This window comes from Vulpes vulpes, chromosome 3 (genome assembly GCF_048418805.1).
Source record: "Vulpes vulpes isolate BD-2025 chromosome 3, VulVul3, whole genome shotgun sequence".
Taxonomy (NCBI): Eukaryota; Metazoa; Chordata; class Mammalia; order Carnivora; family Canidae; genus Vulpes; species Vulpes vulpes.
The window spans coordinates 98207986-98221581 of record NC_132782.1 but is presented as its reverse complement, the minus strand read 5'-3'; the positions used below and the strand labels follow the sequence as shown (position 1 = coordinate 98221581).

The window sequence follows — 13596 nt, the reverse complement described above, 5'->3', positions numbered from 1 at the left end:
CTTAGTGTCCAGCTTTCTCAAGCAAACCCTGCCTGATAAATGAAGGAGAAGCACTTTGAACTGCTGCAGTGCATTCTGCTGGCCTTTGTATCCTGGTGCTCTAATATGCTCTCTCTGCCCATAAATTGGCAGGATTTGAGGGATTAGAAATGGAGATGTGTTTGTCCAAGAAAATTTGACACCTTAAGGGCTTGCCTTCTGCATCTTGCCAGCCAGGCTTGTGCAGTAGGAGCAGCCAACGGCTGGTGGTGGCGCCTGCATCCCCGCCCCTCGTTCCCTGGCCTGTAAACCACTGTGCCCGGTTCTCTCCTTCAGGTCTGCGTGGACAAGTGGAATCTCCTCAACCCCTCCCGCCTCCACCTGTCAAGACCTTCTGCTGTGGCCCTGGAAGTGCAAAGGCTTAATACTCTGAACCTTGAAAAGAAAATCGGGAAGTCCATTCTGGGGAAGGTACCAGGGATGCCCATTTCAGAGCCCCCTTGCCACTGACACAGAGCCTGGCCCATGCTTCTACTCCGCTAACGGTTCCTCCTGCAGGCTGGCTGGGTGGCCCTGGGGTGCAGGTGCTCAGGCAGCTGAGCCAACACCTAAGTCTGTGTGGCAGGTGCATCTGGCCATGGTGCGCTACCATGAGGGTGGACGCTTCTGTGAGAAGGGCGAGGACTGGGACCGCGAGTCAGCCGTCTTCCACTTGGAGCACGCAGCCGACCTGGGCGAACTGGAGGCCATTGTGGGCCTGGGGCTGATGTGCTCACAGCTGCCCCACCACATCCTGGCTGATGTCTCTTTGAAGGTGAGGGGTGGAAGGGACCCAGCCATGATCTCTGAGTTGTGAGTTTGAGCCCCATATTGGTTGGAGAGACTACTTAAAATTAAAATCTTTAAGGTGCACCTGGGTGGCTCAGTTGACTATGCATCTGATTAAGCAGTTAGCATTGATTTTAGCTTAGGTCATGATCTCAGGGTTGTGGGATGGAGCCCCGTGCTAGCTCTGCACAAGGTGTGGAGCCTGCATAAGATTCTCTACTTTCCTCTCCCTCTGCCCCTCCTTCTCTCTCTCTCTCTCTCTCTCTCTCTCTCTTTAATATTTTGTTTATTCATGAGAGCCAGAGAGAACCAGAGACATAAGCAGAGGGAAGAGAAGCAGGCTCCATGCAAGGAGCCCATTGTGGGACTCGATCCTGGGACTCCGGGATCACGCCCTGAGCCGAAGGCAGATGCTCCACCACTAAGCCATCCCCCACTCTCCCTCTCTTAAAAAAATAAAATCTTTAAGAAAAAAAAAATTGTTGATAATCTCACAGTTGGTTGTCACGAGACTGTAGAGCTGGCTGCAGCATACTGCTGCCTTTGGCCTGTTGCCCCAGTATCTGCCGCAGAGCCTGGCACAGAGAGGACACTCAGAGGGATCTGAGGGCTGAAGAAAGTAATCTCAGAGCCCAGAATGAGTGGTGAGGGGCCAGGACTGGGGGAAATCTCTTTGTGACCTCAAGCTGTTTACATAAACCACACCCTGGCAACTCTGTAAAGGGATTTATAAGCCATTTCAGTTTCCCCATCTGTAGGCTTTCCAAAAGCCTTTCTCTGGGGGATGGACTCTGGCAGCTTCCCCTAGCAGGAGTGTGGTTGGACAGAGCTTCGCGGTTAGGATAGGGCAGGCAGGAAGGAAGTGAGCTGTGTCCCAGCAGGCTTCTGGCTTAGCAAGTAAAATGGTGGGCATGTGCCCGGAGAAGCCGCTGTGTGCTCTAGAAAGCCCATCACCCATTTTCTACAATGCCACCCTTGTTTTTTTTTTTTAAAGATTTTATTTATTTGTCAGAGAGAAAGAAAGCACAAGCAGAGGGAGTGGCAGGTATAGGGAGAAGGGAGCCTAATGTGGGGCTCAATCCTAGGACCCTGAGATCATGACTAGAGCTGAAGGCAGATGCTTAACCGACCGAGCCACCTAGACACCCTGTTCAATGCTGCTTTCTTTGGAACTTTTGTTGTTTTCTTTCTAAGACATTTATTCACTCAGCACATGCTTTTTGAGACTCTCCTACACTTGGCTCTGTCCTAAGTTCCTGCTCTCAAGGACCAGACTTTTCAGGTGGAAAAGGACATAGTAACAGACTGTAATTAACAAATAAGAATCTTACAACAGAATTAAAAATAGCCTCTATTGAGCACTTCCTGTGCCAGGCATTATTCTAATATGCTGGGGAAAAAATATGACAGGGAATGTAACTGAAAGTAGCTGGATAGGCCTCTTGTATTAGGACACAGGTTCTAGCTGCAGGGGAGGTAAGAAATGTGGTCTTCAGGTGGTCAGCCAAGTGCCGGCAAAAATGTGGCAGAGGAGGATGGATTTGAGGACAACTGTTGGTTCCTGCCACGCTTCTCGAAGCCCGAAGGTTGGGAAGGGCCTTGTGGGCTGATATGAGGGTTTGGGATTTCTCTGAGTGAGATAAGAAGCCATGGAGCAGCTTTTGAGAGAGTACTGTGACCTGACTTGGTCTTTAAAGGCATCTCTGTGGCTGCTGCTATTGGAAGGATCTTGAAAGAGCAGAATGGAAGCAGGTAGGAATGTGCAGTGTTGGTGGGAATGTAAAATGGTGTGGCCACAGTGGGAAACAGTTGGACTACTCCTCCAAAGGCTAAGCATAGTGATACATGTGATCCAGCAATTGTACTCCTAGGTATCTACCCAAGAGAATAAAAACACATCTGCATGAAAACTTGTAACAGATATTCATAGCAGCATTATTCATAACAGCCAAAAGGTGGATACGATCCACCAACTGATAAATAAAATGTGGTGTATTCATACATGTTATTTGGCCAGAAAAAGAACAAGGCACTGATAAAACAAAACCTTTATGCTGAGTTTGTTTTTTTTTTTTTTTAAGATTTTATTCATTTATTCATGAGAGATACACAGAGAGAGAGAGAGAGAGGCAGAGACACAGGCAGAGGGAGAAGCAGGCTCCACACAAGGAGGCTGATGTGGAACTTGATCCTGGGTCTCCAGGATCACACCCTGGGCTGCAGGCGGCACTAAACCACTGCGCCACTGGGGCTGCCACCTTTTATGCTAAGTTAAAGAAACGAGTCACTGTAGGCCACATAATGTATTGATTGCATTTATATAAAGTGTCCAGAATAGAGCAATTTCTAGGCCAGTGGTTACTTAGAGCTGAGTGGGAAAGGGGCATTTGGGAGATGATAGTGGGACGGTATGATCTTTTGGTTTCTTCTTGGTCTGATGGAAATATTCTGAAATTGATAATGGTGATAGTTGCACATTCTGTGAATATACTAAAACCACTGAATTATGTGCTTTAAGTGGATAAATTATATGGTATGTGAATTACATCTCAATAAAGCTGTTAAAAACTTTAAACAATAAATAATTTTATTTTTTTAAAGATTTTATTTATTTATTTGAGAGAGAGTGAGTAAGAGAGAGAGAGCACACAAGCAGGGGCAGAGGGAGAAGGAGAAGCAGATTCCTCTGCTGAGCAGAAACCCTGACATGGGGCTCAATCCTGGGACCCCAACGACCATGACCTGAGCCAAAGGCAGATGCTTAACTGACTGAGCCACTCAAGCACCACCCCCTTGAAGCAGGGAGCCCCACTGGAGGCAAGAAATGATGTAGCTCTCTGGAGGAATTGGAGCAGATGGAGTACAGTGAGCCAGAGTGGGCTGAGCTTGCATTCCTCCCTGCCTCATCTCTGTCTCTCTCCCCCTCTTTGGTTTGTACTGACAGGAGACAGAAGAGAATAAAACCAAAGGATTCGAATACTTACTGAAGGCAGCTGAAGCTGGCGACAGACAGTCCATGATCCTGGTGGCTCGGGCTTTTGACACCGGCCAGAATCTCAGCCCAGACAGGTACTGTGGCTGTCACTCAGGGATTGCTGGTGGGATCTTGGGCTGCAGGTGGGGACCTCCCATCAGTATCAGCACAGACCCGGGTTCTGGGCTCAGCTCCCCTAGACCCGCCTACTGGGGACAAGTTAACTTCACCTCCCTGAAGTCAGTCTCTTCATTGTGTGAAGTAGGAATAATTAAAGAACCTGTATCCCAGGGTGGTTGTGTAAGGGTTAATTGAGATGATGCCTATAATTCTCACGGTGTTGGGAGATACAGTGTGAGATAAATGACAGACATCTTAGCCATTATGTGAAAAGATTTGCTTTTGATTCAGTGTTTATCCCTAGATAAAAGGTTTAAGGGTGATTATTTTCATTTATTTTTTTTTATTTTATTTTATTTTTATTTATTTATTTATTTTAAAGATTTTATTTATTTATTCATTAGAGAGAGAGAGAGAGAGGCAGAGACACAGGCAGAGGGAGAAACAGGCTTCATGCCGGGAGCCCAACGCGGGACTCGATCCCGGGACTCCAGGATCATGCCCTGGGCCAAAGGCAGGCGCTAAACCACTGAGTCACCCAAGGATCCCCTTCATTTATTTTTTTAAAGAACGCTTTTATTTTTAAAAATATCTTTAAAGATTTTATTTATTTATTAGAGAGAGAGAACATGAGTGGAGGGGGGGGAGGGAGAGGGAGAAGCAGAATTCCTAATGAGGAGGGAGCCTGATGCGGGGCTCGATCCCAGGACCTTGGGATCATGACCTGAGCCAAAGGCAGATGCTTAACCAACTGAGCCACCCAGGCGTCCCAAAGAATACTTTTTATGTATGTATGTATGTATGTATGTATGTATGTATGTATGTATGTATTTATTTATTTTTAAGAGACAGAGAGTGTAGGAGGAGGGACTGGTGGGGAGGAAGAGAGAGGATCTGTGTCCCCATTGAGCACAGAGCCTGCAGGGCTCAATCTCACAACCCTGAAATCATGACCTGAGCAGAAATCAAGAGTTGGTTGCTAAAAAAAACAAACAAACAAAAAGTTGGTTGCTTAACCCACTGAACCACCCAGGTGCCCCTCTACTTTTATTTGTATTATTTTTCACTTCTGAGAGGGAGGAGGGAAGGAAGCAAGCTCAAGGAGTGGTTCAGTCTTGGTATGAGTTTCCAGGGTGATTCTGAGTCTCCTGGAGACTATGGCTCTGCAAGTGCCAGCACTTTTCCAGCTGTCCCTCAGGCTGAGATGCCAGGACTGGTTTCTGTAGTGGGAGGAAGAGAGGGTAGCCCAGCTTCACCTCATCTCCTAGGCTTAGCCAGTGGGAAGTCCCAGTGGTCCCAACAGTAGAGATCATTTGGGGGAATTGAACTGGTCATGGGACCCATTGCTCAGCCCTGTGGCTCCCCCTGGATCTCAAATACCCCTGCTGTCCTCTGGGGCCCTGGCTTTCTGGATGGAAGCAGGGTGGGCACTTTCATTGTCTATACCTACAAGGTTGGAACAGCCTGGAACTTCCCTCCTCTTTGGGTCAAGGTCTTATCTCCCCTCCCTGGGTTTAAGGAAAGTCAGGACTGTGGCTGGGTCATATCCAGCTCTTCAGTGTCTAAAATGTCTTGTTATGTGACATCCTGCCTGTATTACATATGCAGTCCAAGAATTTATCAAATTCTACTATGTAACAATAATGCCTCTTCTATTTGGACCACATCTATATATGTGTGATTTTATTTCACTGAGAGCAAGAATCGGGTGTCCTGCATCTCTTGAATCCCAGCACTTATTGCAGGGCCTGGGTTAGTGGTTGAATGAATGAACCGACACTTCTCTCTGACATAGAGCAAGTATATTTTAGCCTCATTGTATGGGTGACTCAACTAGTTCTGAGAAGCGAAGGGACTTGCCCATGGTGAGATAGCTAGTAAGTGACAGGGCCAAATCTGGGGCCCTCTCCCCTCTCCCCTCTCCTCCAGTCCGCTATGTACTGGCCTGCTTCTCCGTGGACTCAGAGCCATACTGGCATGGAGAGGCGATGAACAAAAAAGACATGACTTGCTTATGTCAGGTCAAATGCCGGCATGTCCAGCGCCCATTGATTGCAGTGGGGAAGCAGGGCTTGGGTGGGAGGGCCTGGAGGTGGGCGTTGAGTATTTGTTTCTGAGGTCCTTAAGAAGTCTTTGCTCTGTTTTCTCTTCATGCCTTTGTTTGCTTTTTATTCAAGATGATGGGGGGGGGGTTGTTTTTAAGAATTTTTTAGTATTAAGGCTGTCAACTCTTAGGCATAGGCTTCTGTCTCTCTCTCTCTCTCTTTTTTTTTTTTTTTAAGATTTTTAAAAAATTTTTGACAGAGCCAGAGAGCACAAATGGGAGGAGTGGCAAGGGGAGAGGGAGAAGTGGGTTCCCCGCTGATCAGGGAGCCCTATGCGGGGCTCGATCCCAAGATCCTTGGATCATGACCTGAACAGAAGGCAGACGCTTAATGGACTGAACCACCCAGGCACCCCCATAGGCTTCTCTTTTTTAAAAAATGTTTTTCAGAGATGGGTATCATCAATGGGGGGTGGAGGGTGGCACATGTACCTCTGGATGACCATTGTTGCTGGGTTTGGGACAACTGGTTTTTAATATTCATGTAGTTAAATCTATCACAATTTTCTTTTATAGCTTCTGCTATAGTCATTTTCTTATTTTTCTTCCTCATTCCAAGCAGTTCCAGCCTCTTCCATTCAGGGAGCGTTAATTAAGGGCCAGCTCTGGGTAAGGCAGGGCCCCATGTAGGCCCAAATTTGCATTTATGTGGTTTCAACCTTCTCAGAAGTGACCGTTTGATACAGGGAAGGAACAGTCATTGGAAATTACGAGGCAGGGTGGGCACCCTGACCACTGGGTGTAGAGTCGGGTGGGGGTGGGCAGGGAGAGATTAGGCCCTTTCTCCTCTTTCCTGTATAATGTTTTTGGGGCAATTCTCCTTTGCCCTTCTAGACTGGGGAGGGTCAAAGCTGAAAAGAGTGAGATCACATCATTTAGTGGCTCCCAGTCCACTATTAAAATCCTAATTTGTTGGATATGTCACTGGTAATTTTCAAATGAGTTGCCCTTTGTATGAAATAAAATGGAATCAATGTTATCTCCTGAACCCCATCCCAGCCAGCCACTTGTTTACATTTATACATTCAGCAGACATTTAGAGAGGCTAATCTATTTGCCAGGCCCTGGAAATGCAACGCTGGATAACACAAAGTTCCTGCCTTCTTGGAGATTATGTTCTAGCCAGGGGAAACCATGATACACAAGTGAATAAGGAAACAGGAGAATTAGAGATTGAGTTAATTGTAGGAAGTAGGATGTTTGGGTGTGCCTCTGACGAGGTGACATATGAACTGAGGTTGGGGGGATGTAGAATCAGGTATGGAAAGACAAAGAATGAATGCTCCAAGTGGAGGGAGCAGCAGGTGCAAGGGCCAAGGAGCAGACAGGGTCAGGCATGTTCAGGGAAGAGAAAGGGGCCCAGCCAGTCTTGCGTGGAGGGAGCTTTAATGGGTTAATGGGAGCCAAGGCAGGGGTAGATCCAGGTCAGGTAGGACCTCAGAGGAGGGGCCAGCAAGTCACTGGAGCTGTTTGCTCCTGGAACATTTCACGAGACCTATAGACTTTCTTATCTGCATCTCTCTTTGCTCTTTCCTGATGTGCTATAAATAGTTACTCACATGCTTAGTACAATCTAAGAAAAAGAGCCCGCTGCCCTGTTTGCTCTGTATTTCACATTGTTCAGATTTGATTGGAACCTGTGTATGCCCTTGGTGGCTTGGCCTTCTATGTGCTATAGTAGGGAAAAAGAGTTGAGAACTGAGGGGTGGAGCCGCTCTCTCTGAAGAGAGAGAAGCCCACTCTTCTGGGGGGAGCCCTGTGTTGTGCTGGAGGAAAGCCAGAGTTGGCTAGGACTGGGAGAGCATAGGATGGGGCTGAGTGGTTACTGTTAGCTTGGATGGTTCTGGAGGCCTTGACAGAGGGTCCCCCACCCAACTTTTCTCCTACTTGAGTCATAGGGCAGATTGACTGGTGTCCTAACCACTGCAAATGTTAGCCCACAGGTGATTTTATACAAACTAGGAATATTGCCCTCTTCCTTAAGATACTCTACATCATCTGTTGGAAAATTGTGTAATACACCAATCTTGCTAAGGAAAGCTACTTGACTGCTGTCTTAATATCTAAATCTGCAATGTGAATGACACCCCGTAGATATAGCATTGGGTACTTGGGTCGTGAATCATAGGTGGTGGCCCCACTGGGATCCCTGACTTGCCCCTCCTGCTGATGGGCCTCCTCCCTCCTGTCTGTTGCCATGGTAACCTGTAACTTTATCTCTCTATCTCTATTTCCTGGAAGGTCCCAGGACTGGCCAGAGGCTCTGCACTGGTACAACACTGCCCTGGAGATGACAGATTGTGATGAGGGAGGCGAGTATGATGGGATGCAAGATGAGCCTCGGTACACGCTGCTGGCCCGGGAGGCTGAGATGCTGTTCACCGGCGGCTGCGGGCTAGTGAAGGACCCACAGAGATCAGGTAAGGTCTGGTGGACCTGCCCCTGGTGGGGGATGGGGAGCAGGGCTGGGCTGGAAGGGACATAATTCCTGGCTCAGTGGAAATTATAGCAAAATGCAAGGCTGCGTCTCTTCTTTCATTGGAGAGAAGGATTCCTACTGGCCCTGTATGCCTCCTGGATGCCCATGTGGTGCTGGTTCAGGTGGGGGCTTTATGGAGCTGGTATACAGATGAACATTCTTATTTCAGTAGTTACATATTAGGAGTTTGGTAGTTTTGCAGTTTTAAAAATTGAACTGACATTTTCATAAAATTCACCATTTTTATTTTCATTTGTTTATTTATTTTTTAATATTTGTTTATTCATGAGAGACACACAGAGAGAGAGAGAGAGAGAGAGAGAGAGAGAGAGAGAGGCAAAGACATAGGCAGAGGGAGAAGCAGGCTCCCTGCAGGGAGCCCAATGTGGGACTCCATCCTGGGACTCCAGGATCACGCCCTGGGCTGAAGGCAGTGCTAAACCGCTGAGCCACCTGGGCTGCCCTAAATTCACCATTTTTAAGTGTATGTATGGTTCAGTGGCTTTTAGCCCCCAGGTGCCCCCCCCCATTTTGTTTATCAATTCATTAGTTGATATGCCTGATCTGTATATTTTTTTCTATTACATAATAAACATACTGAACTCCTGATTTCATAGGATGAGCCTAAATTTAAGTTTTTTTTAAGGTGGTATTAAAAAAAAACAAACTAAGCAAATAATAAGGGAATTCTATAGTCCCTTATTTAAAATTTCTAAATCCAAAAAAACTCTGAAAACCAAGTGTTTTTGTATACATTGCACAGATTTTCTTGGAAGCAAAACCCCTCCAGAGCTGACATGAGGCTGTTAATAATCTTTATTTCTTCTAGTTTATTTCTTCCACTTTTTCACGCATTCCCACAATTGGGTCTTATAAAAATCCTCTGCCTGATTCTCATTGGCTCAAATGCAATCACCCACCCACCTCCTAAACCAATCACTGAGCTCATTGAGATGGCTAACTCTGATTGGCTGCGCTGCAGTCTGGTTGTCTGATTGGCTCTGTGTTATTCCTCCGGGCCTGGTGGGAATGGAGGGAGTGCTCTGATTGGCCAGGCTGGAACCACGTGTCCACCGGGTTCCAGGGAGGTTGAGGGGATAAGGAGTCGTTTGGCTCTTTAAAGAAATCTCAGGGTGCTGTTCCCAGGGAGGGGTCGGGGAAGGGGCGCTGGCAAAAACGACAGGTGATTCACCTCTTGGTGCCCCGTTTTGCTCTTCTTCAGGCGACTTGTACACACAGGCAGCCGAAGCGGCGATGGAAGCCATGAAGGGCCGGCTGGCCAACCAGTACTACCAGAAGGCGGAGGAGGCCTGGGCGCAGATGCAGGAGTAGCTGGCCCGGGAAATCACTGCCGGCCAGCCCCGAGCAAGAGGGCTAAGACGCGGGGGGGAAAAAAGACTTATTGACTTATCTGGGTTTTTTTTTGGCGGGGAAGGGCAAGTATTTTTAGTGTGTTGTAAATTAACTTTTGTATTTTGTTTTTTGACTCTTGAAAATGTCTTTTCTACGAGCAGAGACACTTAGTTGTCCTTTGGGGCAGCATCTTGGGGAGCAGGAATTGAAAAAGCAGCCTAATGAACCAACATATGGTTTTAAGGGGTTTTTTGTTTTGGGGTTTTTTTTGGGGGGGGTGGTCATGTGATCTAAGAAAATGCTTTACCACCATGGATAAAAAATTAGGGCTTTGCTCACCGGCTGTTTCAGGCTGTACTGAAATGAAATCTCAGGTCCACAGAATTTGTGTCCTGAGTTGTGATGGGGAAGGTAGAGCTGCACATCAACTTTCCATGGGGTGTGTGATTTCATGACTGAGTGCCAAGCCTTAATTCTCAGAGCATTTGGAAGCATGCATGGCATTGTTCTGTGGTTATGAGATTGCACGGTACCCGGCCCCCTTCCGCTGGTGGCAAAGGCCCGCCCACTGACCCTTTGCTAATCTTTTAGTTTAATTTGCTTCCCGAGTGCAACTGATTTTCTGGAATATAGCCAAATTCCGTTTTGTAGCATGACTTCCACAGTGGGCTTTATAAAACAGGTTTGATTTTTGTATGCACACGTTTACTACCTCTAACTTATCCATCAGCTAGTGTGGAATTGGGTGCGCCTCAAACCTTTTATATGTAAGAACAGCAATTTGGAATTGGAGCCTTTCCTCCAAGCAGACATACTCTGCATCTCAGCGGCAGCATCCACGGTGTAACTGAAGTGTCTTTGTACGGTGTTTCTCTGTGTTTTCTTTGCATCTCACGTTGGTATGTAGGCTCTGTTCCCCAGCCCCTGTCCTTACCATTTTCTGCTTGAAGCTGGGCTGATTTTCTTGTAAATTGCAGCAGTAAGAGTTCAGCAGCAGCCCCTTGAGATTTATCCAAGATGTTTGAGGATAAGAGGGCAAGAACTCTAAACACTCATTAATTCCAGTAGTTTCCCCAGGGCCAGGCTGTGTCTCTCTGTACTTAATGAGCTTTCCCTTTAAAAGGAATAAGACTTAATATGACTCAGCTGGTGTGTCAAAGCAAACACACTGCTTTGATCGAGCCCAAGTGCCAAAGCAGCCTCTCTTTCTGTGTTTAAAAATGAAAACATAAAAAAGCAGAATATGACATACAGACCGTTCTTATCTGTCTATTAAAACAGCTCTTTCAACACATTACTGTTAAGTGCTGTGGAGTCAGTGAACCTGTGTATGCATTGTGTTCGGAACTGCAGACTGTGCCCTACGGGAAAAAAATCAAACATACTCAGAATTACCCTTGAAAAATATCCTTTAAACCACCTGTGAATTACAGTATCCCTCATTTTTGTGTGGGTTCACCACAACTGGCTTTTTTTTTTTTTTATTTATGATAGTCACACACACACAGAGAGAGAGAGAGAGAGAGAGGCAGAGACACAGGCAGAGGGAGAAACAGGCTCCATGCAGGGAGCCCGATGTGGGACTCAATCCTGGGTCTCCAGGATCGCGCCCTGGGCCAAAGGCAGGCACCAAACCACTGTGCCACCCAGGGATCCCCACAACTGGCTTCATTTATGAGTTGGGACTAATCACCCTGTTTTCATTTGTAATCAGTCAAGAAGTTGGCTTGCATTAGGTTTTTTGTTTGTGTGTTTTAAACCAGTGCATATAGTTAAATTGCATATTGTAAATGTACATGAGAAGCAGCTTGCTTGTGACTTATCTCTTACCTCTGGTAAAGGGCCCGATAGTAAATATTGTAGGCTTTGTAGGTCCATATGGTCTCTGTTGTAACGACTCAGCCCTGGTGTTATAGTGAAGAAACACCCAGGAACAGTACCTAAATGAATGAGCTTGGCTGAAGTTCCAATGAAACTTTATTTACAAAAATAGCCTGCCCAGGCAGTAGTTTGCTGACTCCCACTCTAATCCTTGACAAAGGGTTACTATAGTATGCTCTGAAGGCAAAACCTATCTCAGTTTTTCAGCTTTCAGTGCTCAAAAACACAGTGCTTTGGCAAAGTAGTCACTCAATAAATGTGTGAGCAAATGGAGAGCCAACCCTAGTCAGCACCTAATCCGTGGCTCTGATTTCTTTCAACCAGTTAATGACTTGTCGTCTGAATTGGCTTTCAGTGTCACTCCTCCAGTTTCATCCACCCACCTCTATGGCCTTAACTCAGCTAGCTTCTCTTCCAGGAGGCTGGGATGGCCTGGATAGATAGCTAAGCAAATGCTTATTGAGGAGCAGTGAGAGTACAATGATCTGCAAGATACCAAGATCCTGAGCCAGTAGGAGAACTTACCCCACCTTCGAAACCTAGTTTTGTGTCTGCTAAAGGTGGTTAGGGCATCTTTTTTGTTTCAGATTCTGGGCATGCAAAAGACAGAGAACCCCAGGACATTCCAGCCCAATTGGGAAGACATCAGAGACCATCTTCAAGTGCAAGGGGCAGGTGAAGGTCCAGAAGATCAGCAGAGTCTGGGATATAGTCCCATATCTTCCATCATAGATGGAGAAACCAAGGTTTTGAAAGATAAGACTCTCGCTGTGACCCTGCTGGTTAGCAGCTAGCTGCAGCTAAGATTTGAAAGCTGCTGTTATTTAGAGGATCCTGGGAATAAAAGTTAAAATTAGAGTATAATGTCCCTTTCAGTTTTGCTATAGGTTTTGTTTCTTTTTTTTAAAGCAGACTTTTTGGATGTAAGGAGGGAAAAAAACATCCCCAACCCCAGTGCATCTGAATATCCCTTCCCCTCCCCTCCCCTGGGGCACTGTGGGAATTCATCATCAAATGCAAACTTGGGGAACCAAGCCAGGTAAATCACCCTGGTTGCTATCTTAGTGACTTCCTTTCATCCCAACACATTTGTCTGCAGTACTGGACATGATTTACAAATCAACACGTTTACAAAGGTATATGCAGCTTATGTGGGGGAAAGGGGACAATATGCATTTTCTCTGCATGGATTTATGCCTTTTACTCCTGTTCCTTGTCTCAAGGTAACCATTTAAGCAAGATGAGGTGGACCTTGGGTGGGGCCCAGAGGAATGTGTTATAAATTTATTTTTGCATATGTACCAAGTTCCATATCGTCTTTTCAAATAAAGTGGTTTCTTTCTTTCCGGTCTCAAATACAAATGACTCCTAGTAATAAGGGACAAAGTGGCTGCCTGGATGAAGTAGCTGTCTGGAGGGCCCAGGGTTCATCTGAAAGGAGCAGGTGGGATTCAGCTCCAAGTGATTGTCACCATGGGAAGTGTGTGGGCACAGTGTCACCCCATTTTCCAGTCTTTCAAGAGCTGCTGAAATTGGATTTGTTAATGCAAGTTCTCCTGATTTTTAATATTTTTAATAAATTCTAGTTTTTAAAAAAATTTTGTCTAGATTTGGCCCTACATTGTCCTTTGCTTTCAAGTATGTGAACTTCTTTTTTTCTTGATTTTTCTCATCCATAAAACAGAATAATCTTTACATTTCAGGGGATCCCTGGATGGCTCAGCGGTTTAGCGCTTGCCTTTGGCCAGGGCGTGGTCCTGGAGTCCCAGGATCGAGTCCTACGTTGGGCTCCCGGCATGGAGCCTGCGTCTCTCTCTCTCTCTCTCTCTCTCTCTTTGTCTATCATAAATAAGTCTTATAAAAAAGGGGATCCCTGGG

General features: G+C 46.2%; 1 protein-coding gene across 8 annotated transcripts in view; it reads left to right on the top strand.

The window, feature by feature from the left end:
• Positions 1-13316, top strand: part of EEF2K (eukaryotic elongation factor 2 kinase) — a 64912-nt gene extending 51596 nt beyond the window's left edge. For 4 of the 8 annotated variants that reach the window (XM_025983797.2, XM_025983799.2, XM_025983798.2 and 1 more), the window contains exons 14-18: positions 316-450; positions 605-793; positions 3752-3876; positions 8247-8425; positions 9707-13316. In XM_025983797.2, coding sequence (XP_025839582.1) covers positions 316-450; positions 605-793; positions 3752-3876; positions 8247-8425; positions 9707-9816 — 738 coding nt within the window. In that variant the 3' untranslated portion in view covers positions 9817-13316. Of the gene's footprint in view, positions 1-315; positions 451-604; positions 794-3751; positions 3877-6567; positions 6725-8246; positions 8426-9706 lie in introns of those variants that run through there. The other 4 variants (XR_012000606.1, XR_012000608.1, XR_012000607.1 and 1 more) reach the window with 2 other exon arrangements.
• The last annotated feature ends 280 nt before the right edge of the window (positions 13317-13596 follow it).